Source organism: Rhipicephalus sanguineus, chromosome 5 (genome assembly GCF_013339695.2).
Source record: "Rhipicephalus sanguineus isolate Rsan-2018 chromosome 5, BIME_Rsan_1.4, whole genome shotgun sequence".
Lineage (NCBI taxonomy): Eukaryota > Metazoa > Arthropoda > Arachnida > Ixodida > Ixodidae > Rhipicephalus > Rhipicephalus sanguineus.
In genome coordinates this window covers 127,942,557-127,962,701 of record NC_051180.1, presented here as the reverse complement: position 1 = coordinate 127,962,701, position 20,145 = coordinate 127,942,557, and the positions used below count along the sequence as shown (strand labels likewise).

The 20,145-nt window shown below is 44.6% G+C and overlaps 1 protein-coding gene across 1 annotated transcript; it reads left to right on the top strand.

The window, feature by feature from the left end:
- Nucleotides 1-310: 310 nt before the first annotated feature.
- LOC119392951 (probable cytochrome P450 12b2, mitochondrial) lies at nt 311-9,404 on the top strand. The gene is made up of 6 exons (XM_037659849.2): nt 311-515; nt 5,735-5,894; nt 5,981-6,150; nt 6,472-6,550; nt 7,736-7,942; nt 9,279-9,404. Exons 1-6 carry the CDS (start codon nt 499-501, stop codon nt 9,387-9,389), a joined length of 744 nt encoding a protein of 247 aa, XP_037515777.2. The 5' UTR covers nt 311-498; the 3' UTR covers nt 9,390-9,404.
- The last annotated feature ends 10,741 nt before the right edge of the window (nt 9,405-20,145 follow it).

Below are 20,145 nucleotides of genomic sequence, written 5' to 3'. Positions count from 1 at the left end.
TGAATGCGCGATCTGGAAATTTCTTATAGTTTCTCATACCTTGTACATTGAAGCCTTACTTCTGCTCTCCCTTCTGCTAGCTATAAGTTTATTTGCCGCGCTAAAGCTGCCGTGTGAAATATAAGCTTTAAAAATGAATGTTCCCGGCTTGATAACGTACACTCGTGCTTCGCATCACAGCGATCTTGCGAAGTGGCTGAAGAGGCTCCTCTGGTTACGTTGTTAGAGAATTGGTTAATGTTACTATTTCGTTACAGTAGGCACATGTCCCAATATACCGTTATACTCTTACGAACCACCGCTCCCCACGCAGGTATAGCGTCGATCGCCGCCGACGTGGAATTGTGTTGTTTGAAGCACCCACTTGACCCAACATGTGATGGCGCCAGCATATTAGATGATATAAAAAAAGCTTTTACGTGCTTACAAAAGCTTGGCTACCGGTTTCCATACTTCCACTACTTGCTCACACCCACTTGGCGAAGTTTTGAGAAAACGATGGATGACTTCACAGAGTGAGTATACCACTGCTTTGTATCGCGTGGAACAAAATGCAGCTATTGATCTTATTAGAGCGCAAGAATTATTTACTCTTTTATTAAAGATAATGCCCACATTCACGAACACGCCTGGCGTTTTCTCGTCAGCAACGCTGCGTATGCAAATCTGCAGCATAAGCAAGCAGTGAGTGACGTCTGCAACGTCTCAGTGGGTCTCTGACACAGCTCCAGTCAAACCTCAGAGGTGCTTCAGTACACAGAGCGTACACATAGTTTTCGCTTTCAAACACTGCTAGAAGTAAGGCAGACATCGTGATTCATACGTGTCTAATCACGGGTACCGTGCTCACATTGGAATGTCGAGTGTGAGTTTGTTTGGGCCAAATAACATAGGTGTTTGGGCCATCTACTCATCTCGGTGTATTTATGGTTTATTCAATATGAGTGCATCAAGCTCTGTTCTGCTTCATTGCGCAAGTTTTCTGTTGAGAGACTGCAGTGTTTGCTCGATTGGTGTTTCGTCTATTTTCTGCACAAAAAAGTGAGTGGTACTCTGGCTGTGGACAGCAATAAAGAAGAGACTATCGGAGTGTACAACTATTGCTTGATTATAATTCTGTCATCTCTATGTTAAGCGAGATAATCTAGAGAATAGAATGTTGCTAGAATATATAACGACTCACAGGATACGACAGTATGAACATTCCGATATCTAATCGAAATTGAAACCTAATTTGTCGAACGAAATGCGGAGTTTAGTGGCCCTCCTTGATTCTCTTTATTCTTCTCTTTCTTTCTCCATCTCTTTCTTTTCTTTCCTCTCTGCTCTCTATTTTTATGAGTTTTTCTCTCCGTCTGTGTCTCTGTCTCTCTCTCTCTCTCTCTCTTTGTCTGTATATATATATATATATATATATATATATATATATATATGTATATATATATATATATATATATATATATATATATATATATATATATATATATATATATATATATATATATATATATATATATATATAGATGCTGAAGTGAAGTGGACGAACGAACGAAAAACGATGCTTTATTGCCAACGTTGCGGCCGGGGACCGGCCTTCGTCAGGGCACACATGCATATGACTGTAATGCGTACGTCTTAAATAAGGACATGGCAGGGGGCGCTCCCATTGTGCATATTCACTGCTAACAAATTTTTACACAGAGGCATTCACTGTTAACAGACAGATATTCAGACATGCGCAGTATTTTGTATGGTGATAGCATAAATAGCGAAGTAGCAGTACATATCGAAAATGTGACAAAGCAAACCCAAACATAAAATAGCGATAGTATGTAGGGTGGTTGAAATATCACCACACTTGTGACACAATGAAAAAATTAAAAAAATAAATAAAAATAAAATCTCTACAATGTTGATAAGTCACATTTGTTTGTCTCTGTCTTTTTTTCTCTGTCTCTTTTCTCTGTCTACGAGCAACTAGCCCAAGTTTCAGTCTTACTGCTCTTTCTTTCCAGCCCTTTATTTCTTTCTCTTTCTCTCTTCCTTTCTCTCTCTCTCTCTGGGTACTCGGTCTTTCGTCAACCCAATTTATTGGATGGGCGAGAGAACGATTGCTTTCCACGCCGGACAAATGCTATGTTTTACTCTCTCCCCTCCTTCTTTCCCTCCTCCTCAACCTCGCTTCCCATTCCCACCCACTTGCTTTTTTATTATACAAGGCTATGTTTTGTTCTGCTAGCGTGCCTGCATAGCCGAGTGCTTACGATGCTCGCCTTGGAATCGTGGGAACGCGGGTTCGAAGCCCGCCTCGTTAAGGCATTTTTTCGCCATGAATTTTTCTCTTTCTCTTGGTTTCTATCTCCTTCTTTCGCTCTCTATCTCTGTGCTCTTTCTCTCGCCCATCCGAGCTATTGCATCCCACGCCGGACATATCGGCGCAGCGGAAGAGCGCGAGCAGGGCGCACATGTTCGGGAAGCGAAGCAAAAGACGAAGAGAGAGCGCGGCGGTCGAGTTATTGCGTTGCACGTGCTAGAAAGGTAGAGGGCGTTCATGATGATGACAGGTTATGCGAAGCGGTAACGACATAACGAAAAGCATAGTGCCTTCGCTGTGAAAAAATCAGTGTTTCGCGATCGCAAAAAAGGTGAGGCATTTGTTTTTGTTTTTGTTGGTCCGCAATACGCAAATTTCGTCATAGGTATCTCTAGTGCTAAGATTATAAGCAAGAGTTATCAAGGGCTATTCAGTGGCTGGTCAGACAGCACTCACCGTTAAACTGTTGAGAACTTCACCGCAACAAAAAGCTGTCCTTATAGCCTGCACCAAGGGCCTGTCCGATGGCGATTTTCACCGAATCTAAAGGACCACTACAAGCATTGTTCAACCGCTGAAAAAACAAAACAAAACATCGGCCTATTTCTTTCTACATAGCGTACTGACACCACTTGGCTACAGCCGCAGGTCACAGCATCACGTTTCTGTGCGTACTGGCTCATTGCGGTATTCTGTCCAAAGAAAAAAACAGATGAAGCCGCACGCAAACATCTTGAATACCAAAGCTATAAGGGAATTTATTTCCGAGCAGACCTGACGCTTTCCAAATGGCTAAAAGATTTGCTTATGATGAAAAGAAGGTGCTTTGGAATCATCGAGCTCATTACCTTCTCATTAACTCTACTGACCCATATCTCATAAAGACTATCATCCAGCATTCCTCGACAACTCAAAACTCTGTATCATCGCTTTCGTCTAAACACTGCTTATAGAAAAGTCTTACGGTACCGTTTCGGTGTAGCGACAAGTACACAAAGCAACAACTATGGCTCAATCGAAACCGTGGAGCGTATTCTGTTTGAGTGTCGAGCGTATGCCGATGAGCGTGAGCTTAATGAACACTCCATGCTTTCAACTACACAGATACCTTTATCATTGGACTGTGTTTTAGGCGTTCTAACCTGCATCACGCAACATTGGCGTGTGATGACCAATCTACTGCCATGTTTGGACAATATCGCGCAACTTTAAAAACTAGTTCTATCTTGCCTGTCACCCTCATACACCTCATGCAGCGAAGTATGTCCCTTCATTGAACGACGATGCACACAATGAAGGACTGTAGCACCACACGTGATCACCCAGGAGTCGGAAAATACAGTGCCCAATTTTTATATTAACACGAAAGTGTTTTATGCTGGAGTCCACCAAAATTTTCATGACCTATTTCCGTCACGGGAAACGTCAGCAAAATGAATGCCATCAAATCGCAAAAAAATATGAGAAAAAGTTGCGTTAACAGGAGTCGAACCCACGACCTCTCGGTCCGCGACGATGGCTGGCGGGCGTTTAACCCACTGAGCTACCGCTAAACTTTTTTTTTTCTTTATTGGCTGAGCTACCGCTAAACACATAATGGTGGCTACATGAACGCGCCTTTTATCTTTCACACTTCCCTCTCGGAGTGTTCTTGCATGGATGGATAGTTGGATGCTATGAGCGTCCCCTTTATAACGGGGTCGTGACATGTGTGCCACCAGGCTCGAACAAAAAATGCCCCCACCTCCCCGAAGGGAATCGTGAGGAAATGCGAATGCATTTCTTGCGCCGAGAGTACACGGCGTAGTAATTGTAATGGCGTAAAGCTGGACACATCGACGCGCTCAAGTGTCTCTGTTTTGGGCGCCTCTTTCAAGGAACGCTTCCTACGTGCGTTCGTAATCACCTCAGTGATGTTGCCACCGCCTTCAATGCAGCACAAACGCGTTTAGAACGCGCTGTTTTCAGGCTGTGCCAAGGCAGCACAAACGCGTTTCAAACGCGTGTCAAACGCACTGCATTGAGGCGGTGGCGCAGGGAGGAGAGAGAGCGAACGGCGAGAGGAGGAGCGGCGAAGCACTGTACCAATGCCACCTAGAATATTCTAGAGGGCGCTGACTGTACCTACCCTCTCCTACACTCTCTCCACACACGCGGGAGCTCCGCCGAGCTCCCGCGACGCGAGCGCCCTCACACGCCAGAGCGCGCTCCTTCTCTCCACTCACTCTCCGCTACTCCGCCCGCACCACCTGCTCCGGTTGCTAGACGCGAGGATAATCGCGCGCGCCCGCAGCTGTTGCTATGGGAGAGGGAGTGAGAGCGGAGAGGCGCGCGGACACCGAACGACTCCTGACATGGCCCCACTAAGAAATTCATTCGCATTTAAAAAATACGCACCTTTGCTGCGACCGTCCGATTCCGCGCGTTTCCAATAAAAGTGTAATTTCATTTAACACACCGCGAGGTGGTGTCTTTAGCCTATAGTGAACTAGAACCAACTTGTTCTAGTTCACTATACTTTAGCCTTAACTGAATCATAGCATCCATCCATATCGCAAAATAACTCTCCGATGCTCGTCTGGCTGTCGCACCGCTTTCCCCGCTCACCCTGTACACGCCGCTATATTTTTTTTTTATGTAGCGGCCGTGCCCTGTGAGAATTAACTGCCAGACTAGAGGGAAGACAAGACGCGCGTAGCGTTTCTCTTCGAGTTTCACGACGCTTTGGAGCAGTGCATATCGAGTATCAGTGTTTATTATGTGCTTGTTAATGCATTTGCGTGGGATTCACCATATGCGCTGTCCACGTATATGTTAAGAACTTCAGCTACCGCAAGCGTTAAATCATGATCATTGGCGTTAGGAGTCGGCACGGAGATGTACCACTAGGCGTCAACGTGAGTGCGGCTACATCAGGCGGTGCTACATCTGCCAAACAACAATAGACATTATACAAGTTCTGATATACCGATGCTGCACTAAAGCAATCAACTACTCTCACAACACGTTTCAATTTCGTGTTATACCGATTCCTATGACACAGAGATCAACCATCTTTTTTTTTTCGTTTGATCCTTTAATATTTTTCCGTCTCCCTTATCACGTCTTCCTCTCCCCCCTTTTCTTGCCACGTCGAGTAGCAAGTCAACATTTTCTGTACGCTGACTAAGTTATCTGCTTTTCAATGTAGGGTTCTCTGTCATCCTGTGTTAAATGTGAAGGCGTGGTCTGACGAGTGCAGTCATGACATCTAAAGTTGTTTTAAACACTTTGTTTGTGCGCCTACAACCAACATTTTGAGACTTGATGAAACCTTCCATATGACGCACATTGGTTTATGCAACTGTGGTGCCTTACCATTCTGGTAAGTGTTCCATGTAGACATCTTATGAGTAAATATATCCTTGTTACATCTCCTAGGCGCACATATCGACATATCGAAGCAGCAGCTCGTCGTATAGATGATGAAAAGCTGGGGAGCCACCCAACTATTCTTCGAAGCCTGCTGCTTGAAAAAAAGTTGACATTTGGTGAAATCTTCACATTCACTAGCGATTTAATACTCGCAGGCGTTGATACCGTAAGTGCATACTTGTTGACTACCAGCTTTCTTTAAACCTGACACCACCAAATAGCGCATATTATAGCTGCGGTCTTATTTTTCAGACCGCTTTTGCAGCGACCTGCTTGCTGTTCCAATTAGCGAGGAACCAAGAAGCTCAGAAGAAAGTGCGCCAAGAATTTCAGGCTACTGTTCAGGAAAAGTCGGGTTTCGTGGTGCCTGAACAACTGGATAACATGCCGTTCCTGAAGGCTTGCCTTAAGGAAAGCCTAAGGTAAGCGGAGCACTTGTGCAAGTCGGCAGTAATATTCTATTCCGTGCTCCTGCGTGAAGAAAAATATGCCCCCCAAAAACAAGAACCCACACGTGTGAAAAAAAAAACCGTTATGGTTCATGAACTATTAACCTACCCTGATATATACGTCACTTTCGTGAATTTTTAAATAAGAAAAAGCTTTTCGCTTATACATACTTGGACAATTGTATCATGCTATGAAATTCAATGCGCATGCTGTCAAATTCTTGCCTCAGAATTGCTATAGTTTTTTGAAGCTCGGTAACTATTGCAGCTCGGTAAATATTGTTTCCATTGCAGGTTGAACCCGCCTTCACCTGGAATCTACAGATTATTAGACCACGATGTTGTGATGTCCGGTTACGTGGTGCCGGCTGGGGTAGGTTTTTTTTTTCAGTTTTCAAATATTTACCTTTTTCATTTTGAACAATAAATGGCGTCGGTATTAGGTATACAAGTGAACGAAATCGATCTTCGTGACCAGTATTCGTAGGCGAGCAAGATGAGCTGCATTCCGGTGACAACAATTCTCCAAGGGGATTTGTTTTTAATGTTTTACGTTGTTTGTATTGCGTAGAAAATCTAGTGAACCGAGCTCAACTATATACATATGGCTTTAACGACAGTTCTTATCCTCGATTTGCATGTTACGAGCCAGTATTAAAGCTAACTTGTTTTGTTTGTAGGGTTTTGCCGCCCCTTCCCCCTAGACGTACAGAGCGCGTGACCTTGATTTTCATAAACACAGTAACCATTTTAAGAGGCGGCGGACGATCCTTGTCAATTACCATGCTGTCTCCCCAAACACGTGTTATTCCCTGAAATGCTTTTATGGGACATACTGTCAACCAGATGTAATGAAAGTTGTTGCAAATTTGAGAGGCAGAGTTTTATCCAAGCGACTGTAACAAGCATAGATTTATTTCATAACAAGTAACTGTTACACAGATTTTCCATACTTTAGAAAGCTTTAAATATAGAAACGCGAAGTTCATAAATCCCTGTACCAAACAGATATCGCAGTTACGTAAACGACATCCGCTAGAGCATCACAAGCGATTATATGGGATATCTTGCTACATCTAATGCGAATTTGTTACCAAGCTCACAATGGTCTTGCGAAACACCTGTTTGCCGCCTCAGGGCTATGCGGTGTCGCCTGTGCATTCAGATTTAGGTACACGTTAAGGGAACTCACTTCTAAATTCATGCGAAGCTTTTCACTACGGCGTGCCTTAGAAATATATCCTGGTTTATGTGCCAAAAACCCCGGGAATTAACATTTCGTTGCAGGCATTGCCGCTACGTTCACACAACCCTTACATTATTCTCTTACGCTGCTGCAATTATCGCGGCTTTCACAGTTTGAGGCCCTTCGCAATCAAAGAACGCATTCCATAGTTGAAGGCAAGTCAGATTTTCGAAATATTGACTGCTCGAAACATTGTCTACGACAGAATGAAATTTGTGGTTTTGTGCACAAATATCCCCACAGCCACATGGCGTATATTTCGTTCGGAAAAATAAGAGGGATCAAACGTTTTTTTTTTGTTTTTCTTCCTAGGTGCCTATCTTTATAGATTACTACGTCGCTGGACGCGTCACTGAAAATTTCGACAATCCGGAGCTTTTCTTGCCTGAGCGCTGGCTGAAAATGCAGCGGAGCGATTTGCACTCCGACAGATACGCCTCCCTTCCGTTTAGCTTTGGACCACGCATGTGCCCTGGTCGAACAATAGCGGAACTCCAGTTGTGCTTGCTTGTATCCAAGGTACGTACGGACACGGTGACTCAGCTGAACGTTGTTGTCGCATGCATATGCCATAGCAGAACCCATATTAAAGGATATATATACGGTGAAATCCGCGTCGACTTTGCCTCTTTATCTCAGGCGCAAACTCGGAGGCAATATGCAAATGAGGTTGTGCGGAAGCGCTTAACGGACACCGTTTTTGTCGAGAAACATGGACAAACGTTAACGTCTGGTCTCCTTTGGAATTTGTCATTGGCTCGTCAAGCAAAAAGGCTCCAAAAATGAAAAGAGTAACTGCGAGACTTATTCATCGAATGTACTTGACATCTACAACAATCTGCTTATCTAAACTACAGAGATGCAGATAACAGCCTCCCAATTGTTTTCCCAATTGAGGAAAACGAAACAAAACACACAGATGTGTACGAGCTGTTTATACTGCTGAAGCATACATAATTCCCTGTCAACGGAATGAGTAGTTAATTATTACAAAAATAACAGCGTCAGAAACACCGTGTCATCGTGGGGCATCCTCTTTATAACTGCAAATTTGGCTCACAAAAGCGTAAGGTCTCCTACTTAAGTTTCCTTCTGACTCTCTAGGTCCTTGTATTCTATCGCCAATAGCGCTTTTTCACTTTTTCCATCACCGTTTAGCTATAACTCTTATCGCACACACATGTTCACCTAATAACCGGAGCACAAGTATTTGTTGTCACACTTCTGTCATTGCGAATGTAGGTTCTCAGCAGTATGGCTAGCCTTTACTTCGGCATAATTTGCCTGAACCTTTCTTGCTTTCAGCGGTATTTAAAAACGCTCATACTTTGCTGGACGCAAAGTATGCTGAACAACTGTTATCACTTTAGTCGAAATTCTGGCAACTAAAGGAATCAGATGACTATCGTGATTACACATATCAATGTGTTAGTGTTTATTCTTATGACGAGTTGAGAGGTAGTTCACGGTGACACTTAAAAACAGATAATGTAAGCCTGCGAGACAAAATCAGCACCTGATGGTGGGCAGAATTTCTTGGAATGCACGAACGCATTGCTCAAAATTAGATATTATATAACTTCATTATTCTGAATGTATATATTTTGTTGCGGTGCTGAAGAGAACTGCGTAGCTTTCGCGCAATCGTCAGCGAAGGTTTATTAATGGTCGGAATGGGAATTCAGTGGCAAAAAAACCTTGGTGGCCTAAATTCGACAAAAAAGTAGTTTCTTTGTTTAGGAGATAAAAAAAAAGTCAAGCGATAGTTGCATCAAAGCAGTAGAAAAATGCCGTATTTTGGCTTTCATCGTTAGTTGATCAACCACTTTCTTGATGCCAATTTTCCTGCTTTCAGATTTTGCTCAAGTACAAGGTTCACTGTGAGAAAGAAGACATCGGATTTCATCGACGTTTGGGAAATGTACCAAATGACTCAGTCGACTTTTCTTTTGAAAAGCTTCCTTAGCCCGCTTTCCCGCAAAATGCTACGCAACATAACCATAATACGCCGGCAATGCGAGATGCCTGTGATGATGGATTATCCTGACACATTTTAATCAAGACAATCTGATCGCGGCAACAGATGCTATTCGCCAATGGATTGCATCCCATATGTATTAGTGGAATACGGCACTTCGAATAAAAAAAGTGCAACCTAAAATAAGAACGTGCTCAGCAAGAGCAACAAAATTTGGTGTGACATGTAAAACTAAATGTAAGTAGTTTCTCATTCTATGTCGTTCAAGCAAGTGCGTAAAGGACAAGGATGAGAGACTAGACACACATGATGCGCAGATGTGGTTCTGTCAGTAGCAACTGGTGCACCATAACACAAGAATTCCTCTAACAATTCGTAGTGGTCGAGTGAGCTTAAAGCTCAATATATGTGTCCCACGTTTTATAACAAATGTCCCTGATATTATTACGGTGCGTCTCAGCCTTCCAAGTCCACAGCCTGAAGGTAGTGCTTCTTGGCCGCAGACATTTATTTAGACCATATTCTCCCTAAGATAGGCAGAGAAACAATCGATCTGAACTAATCTTCCAGTTTTCATCATTTCATTTTGCAATTCATTAAGATTGACAATGCTGTAAAGCATTGTGCATTCTTTTTACTACTGCCCATATTGCCGTACACACCCAGGGATTTCTTCGTATCTCCGGGGCGTAGACAAAAAGCACGTATCACAAACAATGGAATAACATGAGCCCGAACAAAGGAAATGCAGCTGATGCTCGAGCTGACTGCTAGCAGACACAGCATTTCTTGGCGCCTTCTTTTCTATTCATATCACCAGATTAATTCAACAGGCTACCGACTATCAGTGCGAACACGTGAATATTTTGCAACCGAATGACGAAAGGCAGAGAGAAGCGAAACAGAAAATGATGATTACAAAGCTCGTCATAGTTCTTTATCATAGGTTGTACGGTAGATGATCGAAGCTACAGGAACACAAAAAAATGCGGGAGTGTTGTTGCTGTGGCAGTGCATTCGTCGCTACCAATGTGAACGGAAAAACACTTTGCCAGTCACACATGTCTACCTGTGTTTACCTGTACACCAGGGGCGTAGGCAGAAATTTTTTTCGGGGGGGGGGGCACCTCCTTGATCTGTAGTGGGGACGAGCAGGCAGATGTAGTCGAGTGTCATTTTCTGCTCTGTATGCTATGGAAAAAAAAAAATTTCGGGGGGGGGGGGGGGGCACGGGCCCGGTGTGCCCTAACGTGGCTACGCCCCTGCTGTACACGGCCTCTGCCAATGGCAAATCAGTTCTGCGAACGCCCGCAGAGTGGAGCAAGCTTCCGGAAAGGAAAGATCGCCATCCGCAGGAATTTTGTGGGCAGAGAGAAACGTAACGCATACTATTTTCTCGGAAAAAAAGCTTGGAAGTTTCACTGCCATGATTTTTCGCAGAAATCCTCGCCTATAATATCTGGCTTGCAGCCCAACAAAATTTACATCTGCAGTTACTCGCTTGTGACATTCTCCTGATCACGTAATTTCAGTATACCTGAACGTTGTCGCTTCATGTCTGTAGTAGTCTCGTCATCATCTCTTCCATTCCTTTCGTTTTTTACCAATATTCCAGTCGCGTCTTGGTTACGTTCACCACTGAGCAGCGGCTAATGCTACAGTCAGCTCGCGCTCCCTCGCTTCCGCTAGCACCATCCAGCGGAAAGAATGTCGTATATAAAAGTGAGGAAGTTTCGGATTCGTCGCGAGATGGCGTCGTAGTTCATTTAGTGGTAAAGTCACTGTAACGGGAAAAGTACCGCGTTCCTTTTCTCTTCGCCGCCGCGCCCTTTCGGCGGCTTCGCCACATAAATGGTCCAGCTCGCTCGCCTCGCTAGTGTCTCCCGGCCGCAGACGCACGGCGCTTTGGAGGGCGATTGTTTTTATAGGCTCAGGAAAGCGTACAGGAACAGTACGACATCCCGTATCGTTTTGAGACTTCATCGGAAGCCTATCGAGGCATCGAAGAATGCCCAGGTAAGGCCCTGTTTTCCATTCCCAGCGGGAAAAAGGATGCCAAACGACGGGCTGTGTGGCTGCACAGAATAAGGCGGGAAAGATTTGTTCCCACGACTGATACCCGCATTGTGAGGTAAGCGCTTCATTGAGAATTCGCGAATGTTTCGGGGAATGTTGGCGCCTACCCTGCACACAAGTGCAGCTTGTTTCGCGTGGTTGTCGCAGGAGGTTCATGCACAATAACATTTTATTATGTTTGGCGTAAAATTGACGCCTTTGGGCTCACATATAATGATCAGCGCGCCATGAAAACTGACTGCTACAGAATGGTACTGCCTGACGTGACTGTATGACGAACACAAATAACAGATGGTAGCATGAAAATAATGGCTGATGCTGTCGCGGCCGGTTCGCTTGCTTGATATGCCCCGAAATCGGTATTGCGTGACGTGACTGTATGACGAACATAAATACCGTGCTGTAACATGAAAATATTGGTACGCATGTCATGTAAGGCATGATATCCATGCCATGCTCATGATGCACTCGCGGCCAGTTCGCTTGTTTGATATGCACCAAAATCGGCATTGCGTGACGTGATTGTATGACCAACATATATACCGTGCGGTAACATGAAAATAATGTTACGCATGTCATGTAAAGCATGATTTACATGCCATGCTCATGATGCTCTCGCGGCCGGTTCGCTTGTTTGATATGCACCAAAATCGGTATTCCGTGACGTGACTGTATGACCAACATAAATACCGTACGGTAACATGAAAATAATGGTACGCATGTCATGTAAGGCAGGATCTACATGCCATGCTCATGATGCTCTCGCGGCCGGTTCGCTTGCTTGATATGCACCAAAATCGGTATTGCGTGACGTGACTGTATGACCAACATATATACCGTGCTGTAACATGAAAATATAGGTACGCATGTCATGTAAGGCATGATATCCATGCCATGCTCATGATGCACTCGCGGCCAGTTCGCTTGTTTGATATGCACCAAAATCGGCATTGCGTGACGTGACTGTATGACCAACATATATACCGTGCGGTAACATGAAAATAATGTTACGCATGTCATGTAAAGCATGATTTACATGCCATGCTCATGATGCTCTCGCGGCCGGTTCGCTTGTTTGATATGCACCAAAATCGGTATTCCGTGACGTGACTGTATGACCAACATAAATACCGTACGGTAACATGAAAATAATGGTACGCATGTCATGTAAGGCAGGATCTACATGCCATGCTCATGATGCTCTCTCGGCCGGTTCGCTTGCTTGATATGCACCAAAATCGGTATTGCGTGACGTGACTGTATGACCAACATATATACCGTGCTGTAACATGAAAATAATGTTACGCATGTCATGTAAAGCATGATTTACATGCCATGCTCATGATGCTCTCGCGGCCGGTTCGCTTGTTTGATATGCACCAAAATCGGTATTCCGTGACGTGACTGTATGACCAACATAAATACCGTACGGTAACATGAAAATAATGGTACGCATGTCATGTAAGGCAGGATCTACATGCCATGCTCATGATGCTCTCGCGGCCGGTTCGCTTGCTTGATATGCACCAAAATCGTTATTGCGTGACGTGACTGTATGACCAACATAAATACCGTACGGTAACATGAAAATAATGGTACGCATGTCATGTAAGGCAGGATCTACATGTCATGCTCATGATGCTCTCGCGGCCGGTTCGCTTGCTTGATATGCACCAAAATCGGTATTGCGTGACGTGACTGTATGACCAACATATATACCGTGCTGTAACATGAAAATAATGTTACGCATGTCATGTAAGGCAGGATCTACATGCCATGCTCATGATGCTCTCGCGGCCGGTTCGCTTGTTTGATATGCACCAAAATCGGTATTCCGTGACGTGACTGTATGACCAACATAAATACCGTACGGTAACATGAAAATAATGGTACGCATGTCATGTAAGGCAGGATCTACATGCCATGCTCATGATGCTCTCGCGGCCGGTTCGCTTGTTTGATATGCACCAAAATCGGTATTCCGTGACGTGACTGTATGACCAACATAAATACCGTACGGTAACATGAAAATAATGGTACGCATGTCATGTAAGGCAGGATCTACATGCCATGCTCATGATGCTCTCGCGGCCGGTTCGCTTGTTTGATATGCACCAAAATCGGTATTCCGTGACGTGACTGTATGACCAACATAAATACCGTACGGTAACATGAAAATAATGGTACGCATGTCATGTAAGGCAGGATCTACATGTCATGCTCATGATGCTCTCGCGGCCGGTTCGCTTGCTTGATATGCACCAAAATCGGTATTGCGTGACGTGACTGTATGACCAACATATATACCGTGCTGTAACATGAAAATAATGTTACGCATGTCATGTAAAGCATGATTTACATGCCATGCTCATGATGCTCTCGCGGCCGGTTCGCTTGTTTGATATGCACCAAAATCGGTATTCCGTGACGTGACTGTATGACCAACATAAATACCGTACGGTAACATGAAAATAATGGTACGCATGTCATGTAAGGCAGGATCTACATGCCATGCTCATGATGCTCTCGCGGCCGGTTCGCTTGCTTGATATGCACCAAAATCGGTATTGCGTGACGTGACTGTATGACCAACATATATACCGTGCGGTAACATGAAAATAATGTTACGCATGTCATGTAAAGCACGATTTACATGCCATGCTCATGATGCTCTCGCGGCCGGTTCGCTTGTTTGATATGCACCAAAATCGGTATTCCGTGACGTGACTGTATGACCAACATAAATACCGTACGGTAACATGAAACTAATGGCACGCATGTCATGTATGGCATGATTTACACGTCATGCCCATGATGCTCTCGCGGCCGGTTCGCTTGTTTGATATGCACCAAAATCGGTATTGCATGACGCGACTGTATGACCAACATAAATACCGTCATGATTTTCACGTTACCACTTGTCATTCGTGTTCGTCATACAGTCACCTCACGCTATACCAATTTGGGTGCATTTCAAGCTAGCGAAACACCCGCCATCGCAGCATGAGCGTGGCAAGTAAGTCATGCCGTACATGACATGGAAGTCATGATTTTCAGGTTAAAACCTAGCACTAACGTTAGTCATACAGAAATAGCTCGTCATAAAAATTTTGGTATATATGCATTTCATTAAACGACCGCGAGCGCCCGGAAACCATGTCATGTAAATCATGTTTTACATGGCATGTCTGTCATGATTTGCACGTTATAACCAGTCACATGTTCGTCATACACTTTTGTCACGCCATACTAATTTTGTTGTGTGTCAAGCTACCGAAGCGGTCGCGAGCGCACCATGAGCGTGGCATGTAAATCATGCCGTACACGGCATACATATCATTATTTTCATGTTATCACCTTAATTTAAATTTGTCATACAGTCATGTTATGTCATACCAAATTTGGTGTACTTCCCATTACCGAAGCGGCCAGGACAGCGCAAAGTCGTTGGCGGATAGATAGATAGATAGATAGATAGATAGATAGATAGATAGATAGATAGATAGATAGATAGATAGATAGATAGATACGTACATAGTCACAGAAATTCGCTAAGAAATGCTTCGCATTTAACAAACGCAGACAGCCGAGCGCGTAAATGCCGCGCAGTTCGCATTTTTTATCGCGTTAGTACGCGTCCGTGTGCATGTAGGCAAGTGAAAATTGCCGCTATTTCTTTCCTAATCAGTCAGAGAACAACGGTATGCTTCATTCGGGCCTGCAAAAGCGCACGCAATGCGTAAAACATGCGTTACTCCACGTGAAATCAACACCGCACCACCGCAGCTTCGGCGGCGCTGGACCAAATATGGCGGCGCGCACGACGGTCGCGGTACTTTTCCCGTTCCAGTGACTTTATTTAGTGGCTCAGATTTTTTGCGTCTCCTACAAGCCACTGCAACTTGTTCACTGTGTGCATGACTATCTACGACGTTGGATTCGGTTGGTGTGCAAGCTACAGAACCGAAACATTTGCGTGTGCTCACTCCAGGAAATAGTACTTACTTTTATTTTGCAATCTTCAGAGGTATCTCGAATAAATAAAGCTTTCTTCATTATAAAAATAAAATAAGTATTCGAAGCTGTTGGCCCAAAAAGTCTATTGTACACCTTAAATTTTCTTTTTTTTTTTCATTTCTTCAACATCACCACGTTTTCGCACGCCTGTTCTCTCAGTAAACATGGTGTCGCCGATACCGGCTGGAGCATATGCGGCGGCAAACTGGCCGTTTCATTCTCCGAGAAACATATACTCGTAATGTGACGGAAAGTGGCTGTCAAAACAGACCAAGGAAGTCATCTGCAACGTCTATGCTGGTGTAGGCTTAGAGTAAGAGAGCTGAGCCAGTTGGTAAGTATTCATGTTAATAGACAGGGCGTGCAAACACGGACACAAGAGAGAAGTCTCTTGTGTCCGTGTTTTCACGCCCTGTCCCTTTAACATGGGTTAAGGTGCCGCCATCCTGTATTGTCGACGAATGCTGTGTGCCGGACTGTCACCGAGCTCGCCGGACTGGTTTAGCGAACGCGGGCCCGAATTAAGGCTGAAGCTCTGCGGACCATACGCATGACCGGCAAGAACATGCTGCCGCCCTACACACGTTTGCAAGTACAGGGATGGAAAAAACTCGCAGGCCATCACCCTCTGTAAAGGTGCTTGACCAGGGTAATTTCATAAAAAAATGTGTATCAGTCATCTTGATTTAAGCGTGAGCATACTTAAAATCTTCCAATTCAACGGCATCATGGTACTTGCATCTTTTGTCTACCGTGTGTCCTTGGCGTCATCTTGCACATTTTGCGTCGCTATTGTACCGCGCCGCAACCGGCTGTCTATTTTGGATGCACCAAGGTTTAGGACTGTAAACGTTAACATTCGATCAGGTGTGTCGCATACCCGCACAACTTGTGTTGATTGAACATAACTACACGGAGCCTAACCTTCATTGTTATAAAGGCTGTAAAATGCTGTGACAACCTTCTGAAAAACGGAAAATTTTCTGAATATCAGTCTATATACAGTAATTAGATGAATCTATGCACAATTATCGGAATACCGCTCTCCCATTCACATTTTGCATGTATACGTTTTTGTAAATGCGCTATCGCTGGGAGCAAGCAAAACCGCAGCTAGAGCTGAAATCGGCTGCAAGCTGCCGAACTACTTACGTAGTAACAAAATTGTGCGGATGCCCCGCCTGCGTAGCCTTCGCTCCACTGCGAAGACAACTGGTCGCCGAGTATAGCTGTGTTCTTACTTTTATTAAACGCATTCAGAAATTGTTACCTCCAGGACAACTGAATAATAGGCATGTCGCCATGGGCAGAGAAAATTAAAGGGTATGGCATGATACTCAGATATTGCGACTGTGTTTTGACAGCACGGCTGTGAGCAATAAGACAGGTTCGTTTAATGGTGGTCATATTAAACAATAATAGGTGATATCGGCAAACCCATGTAGTTAATACTGCGAATCACAGTTTAGCTTAGGAACCCGAAATTTTCTGTTACAAATGAATAGTTTGCCACTTTCCTGTTGGCTCGTCAATCCATCTCCAATCCTTCATATTTCATTGACTTTGCTGATATAGAAATAATTGGAATAGGCCACAACAAACCTTGGGAATGGAATTTTCAGGAGGTCGCATGAGACTTATTGCGCTTGCTTTTTAACTCCTGGAAAAAGTTTACCTCGCTATGAGATATATATATATATATATATATAAATATATATATATATATATATATATATATATATATATATATATATGTGTGTGTGTGTGTGTGTGTGTGTGTGTGTGTGTGTGTGTGTGTGTGTGTGTGTGTGTGTGTGTGTGTGTGTGTGTGTGTAGAGGCTTGCTGCCTGCACGAGACGAGCCGAGCATGCGCAGTGGGGGTGTGGACGGCGCCGCCGACGCTCCGCATTTAAAAGCGTTCCGATAGTCAGCGCGCGCCGTTCGCTCTCTCTAGCCACACGGCGAGCGCTGAGGCGGTGGCGCCCTCTCTCGCGCTCAAACAAATGGAGCAGATGACGATGCACAGGCGACAGCAGACGACGATCGCACGATGCACGGCGACACGCCGAGACTCTAAGGTGCTTCGCCCCTAAAACATCCAGCTGTTACCTGTACAACAGCGAACCATCACTCAGGAATTGGACAGAAACTGTGCTACAGAAGAACAGAGCCTTAGGGTGCTGTTTACCCGTAAAAAATGCTTCAAGGCACAGGAGGCTGGAAAGTTATGGCTTCGTAATGACGCGCAACTTCTCACCATGTTTCCTGCATCTACGTTAGTCTATCGTTCCTGCTTTTTTTTTTCTTTTTTGCTTTTGCACATTACATTTTTCTGCTCACGCTAAGCGTGCTGCTTTGCGGGGTCTTCGCACCCTAGGCTGTGTTTGCAGAATGTCTAGAGAATTCCGTTCTCCTATGCCCTTCGGAAAATTGTACACCGCGCTATATCTTCCTCAACTTCAGTATGCATCTGTGATCTGGAATGGCATTTCTAATTCCAGCAGCAACGCCATTGAGCGGGTCCAGAAAAAATTCCTAAGCATTTACAACCATCGTTTTGCTAGAAATGACTATGGATCTCGTTCTAACGCTGCTGGATTATTATCATTGCCATCACTTTGCTGCCGACGAAATCGCGCTGATCTGTTATTTCTTTACAAGCTTGTGCATGGCATCATATCCTGCCCTGTACTGCTCAACAGTCTTAATTTCCGAATTCCACGTAAGCTGACCAGAGAGAATAGACTTTTTCATGTAACCGCCTGCCTCTGTGAACATTCGACCATTGGCAGGATACAACGTCTTTGCAATGCTGACTTTTTGGAGCTCGATGTTTTTCACAGCTCCCAGTCGTTGTTCTGCTCCGAGCTTTGCACTGTACTTACATAGCCTCGTACACTGTTGACATTTTTAGATCTGAAGCATCTTATGGCGGAGTTCAATCCGGTGGCGGTGGTGGTGTGCGGCGTGACCACCCTTACTGCGCATGCGCAAACCCTCTCCACTCCCCTCTCCATTCCCCCTCTCCCCTTCCCCTATCCACATCCTCTCCCCTTCCCTCTCCCCCGTCCCTCTCCCCTTCCCCCCTTTCCCCTCCCCCTCTCCACATAACCTCTCGCCTTCCCTTTCCCCTCCCCTCTCCTCCCCCTCTCCACTTCCCCTCTCCCCTTTCCCCCTCACCACTCCACCTCTAGAACGCGGGCTCTACATGCCGAAACACTGCTTCGCATCGCCTCATGGTCCCCTTTAGCGGGAGATGGTGTGATTTTTTTTTGCCTGCGCATAGTTGTATATGTGCAATTTTATAACGATTTTTATCTCTGATATTTTATTATGATTGTTTGCCTTTGTTTTAGTTTTTTTTTTTCCGTGCGCCAGTACAAAGAACTTAGGGTTGTTCCTGGGCACATTAAATAAACGTTTAATTATTATTATTATTATTATTATATTATTATTATTATTATTATTATTATTATTATTATTATTATTATTATTATTATAGTCATCATCATAGTGGCGATCGGCCTTTATTATATTCATTTCAGGGCGAAGGCCTGTCCCAGTGATCTCCAACTCACCTTCTCCTGAGAGAGTTGATTCCCCTTTATGCCTATAAATGTCTCAGTTTGGTCCCTAACCATGTGACGTCTTCGGCCATACTGAAAATATGTAGTCTTATTCATGCTGCTGGCTTTACACTAGCTCCTGCTCCCAGAACCTGTCGCAAATTTGTAATCTACCACTTTAGCTTGTGCGCTTGTTCCACTGCAGACGAAGCATTATTTCGATTCGCCGCAATTTTAACCGTTTACCCGATTGCATTTCTGTCACACTGGTGAGCAAAGTTTGAACCAACCGTTGTATAGTATCCGTCGTTGACTTTCGCTGCTCATCTAGAGCAACGTCGCCTGCGTTAGAATGTATAACCTGCCGTGGAAGCTTGTCTTACGGCCTTCGTTTTTGTTGTGCCGGCTTTGTCTCCAGCATGCTTATCATCTTTTTATCGGTCTCCTAAAGCCACTTAGGCACGTGCGGCCACGAGCTACTGCGTAAATCGCGCGATGCAACTTCTATTTTCGCCCACTCAGTCGCATTGAAATGAACCGCCTATTGCAACCCTTTTCTTCTCGTGCAGCTACCTCTGAAGCTAGATGGGCTGCTACGAGCACTGCCCCTGCAAGGAAGCCATGTGATTTATCAACGAACACGAAGCCTTTCCGGGAGATTCCCAGAATTCCAGCGTGGCCCCTGATCGGTAGTTCATGGATATATTCCCGTTTTTTACGTAAGTGTACGTTTCGCGTAACTCTGTTTACGTTCGACAACGTCTTGTACAATGTAATGGGAACCTGTATAAGAATTCACCCGTAACTAAATGCCGAGAATCTAGTTGGCGAATTTTTTTTTACATGTCGCACTTCAACGGCTAACTCATTCTGTGCACGTGAGTCGAGCAACACCTTGCACATTGTGCTTTGGCGGAGTAACCAGCCTCTCTTGCACAAGCTCTGTATGCGCTGGTAACATTACTGGCGAGTGAGCGCAGTTGTAAATTTTGATGCCAGGTCGCGTGATTGCAGAGTGTGAAAGAAATGATCTCGTTGTGCTTGTTGGCATCAAAAACAGACATCTCACCTCAGCGTGCTTCGTA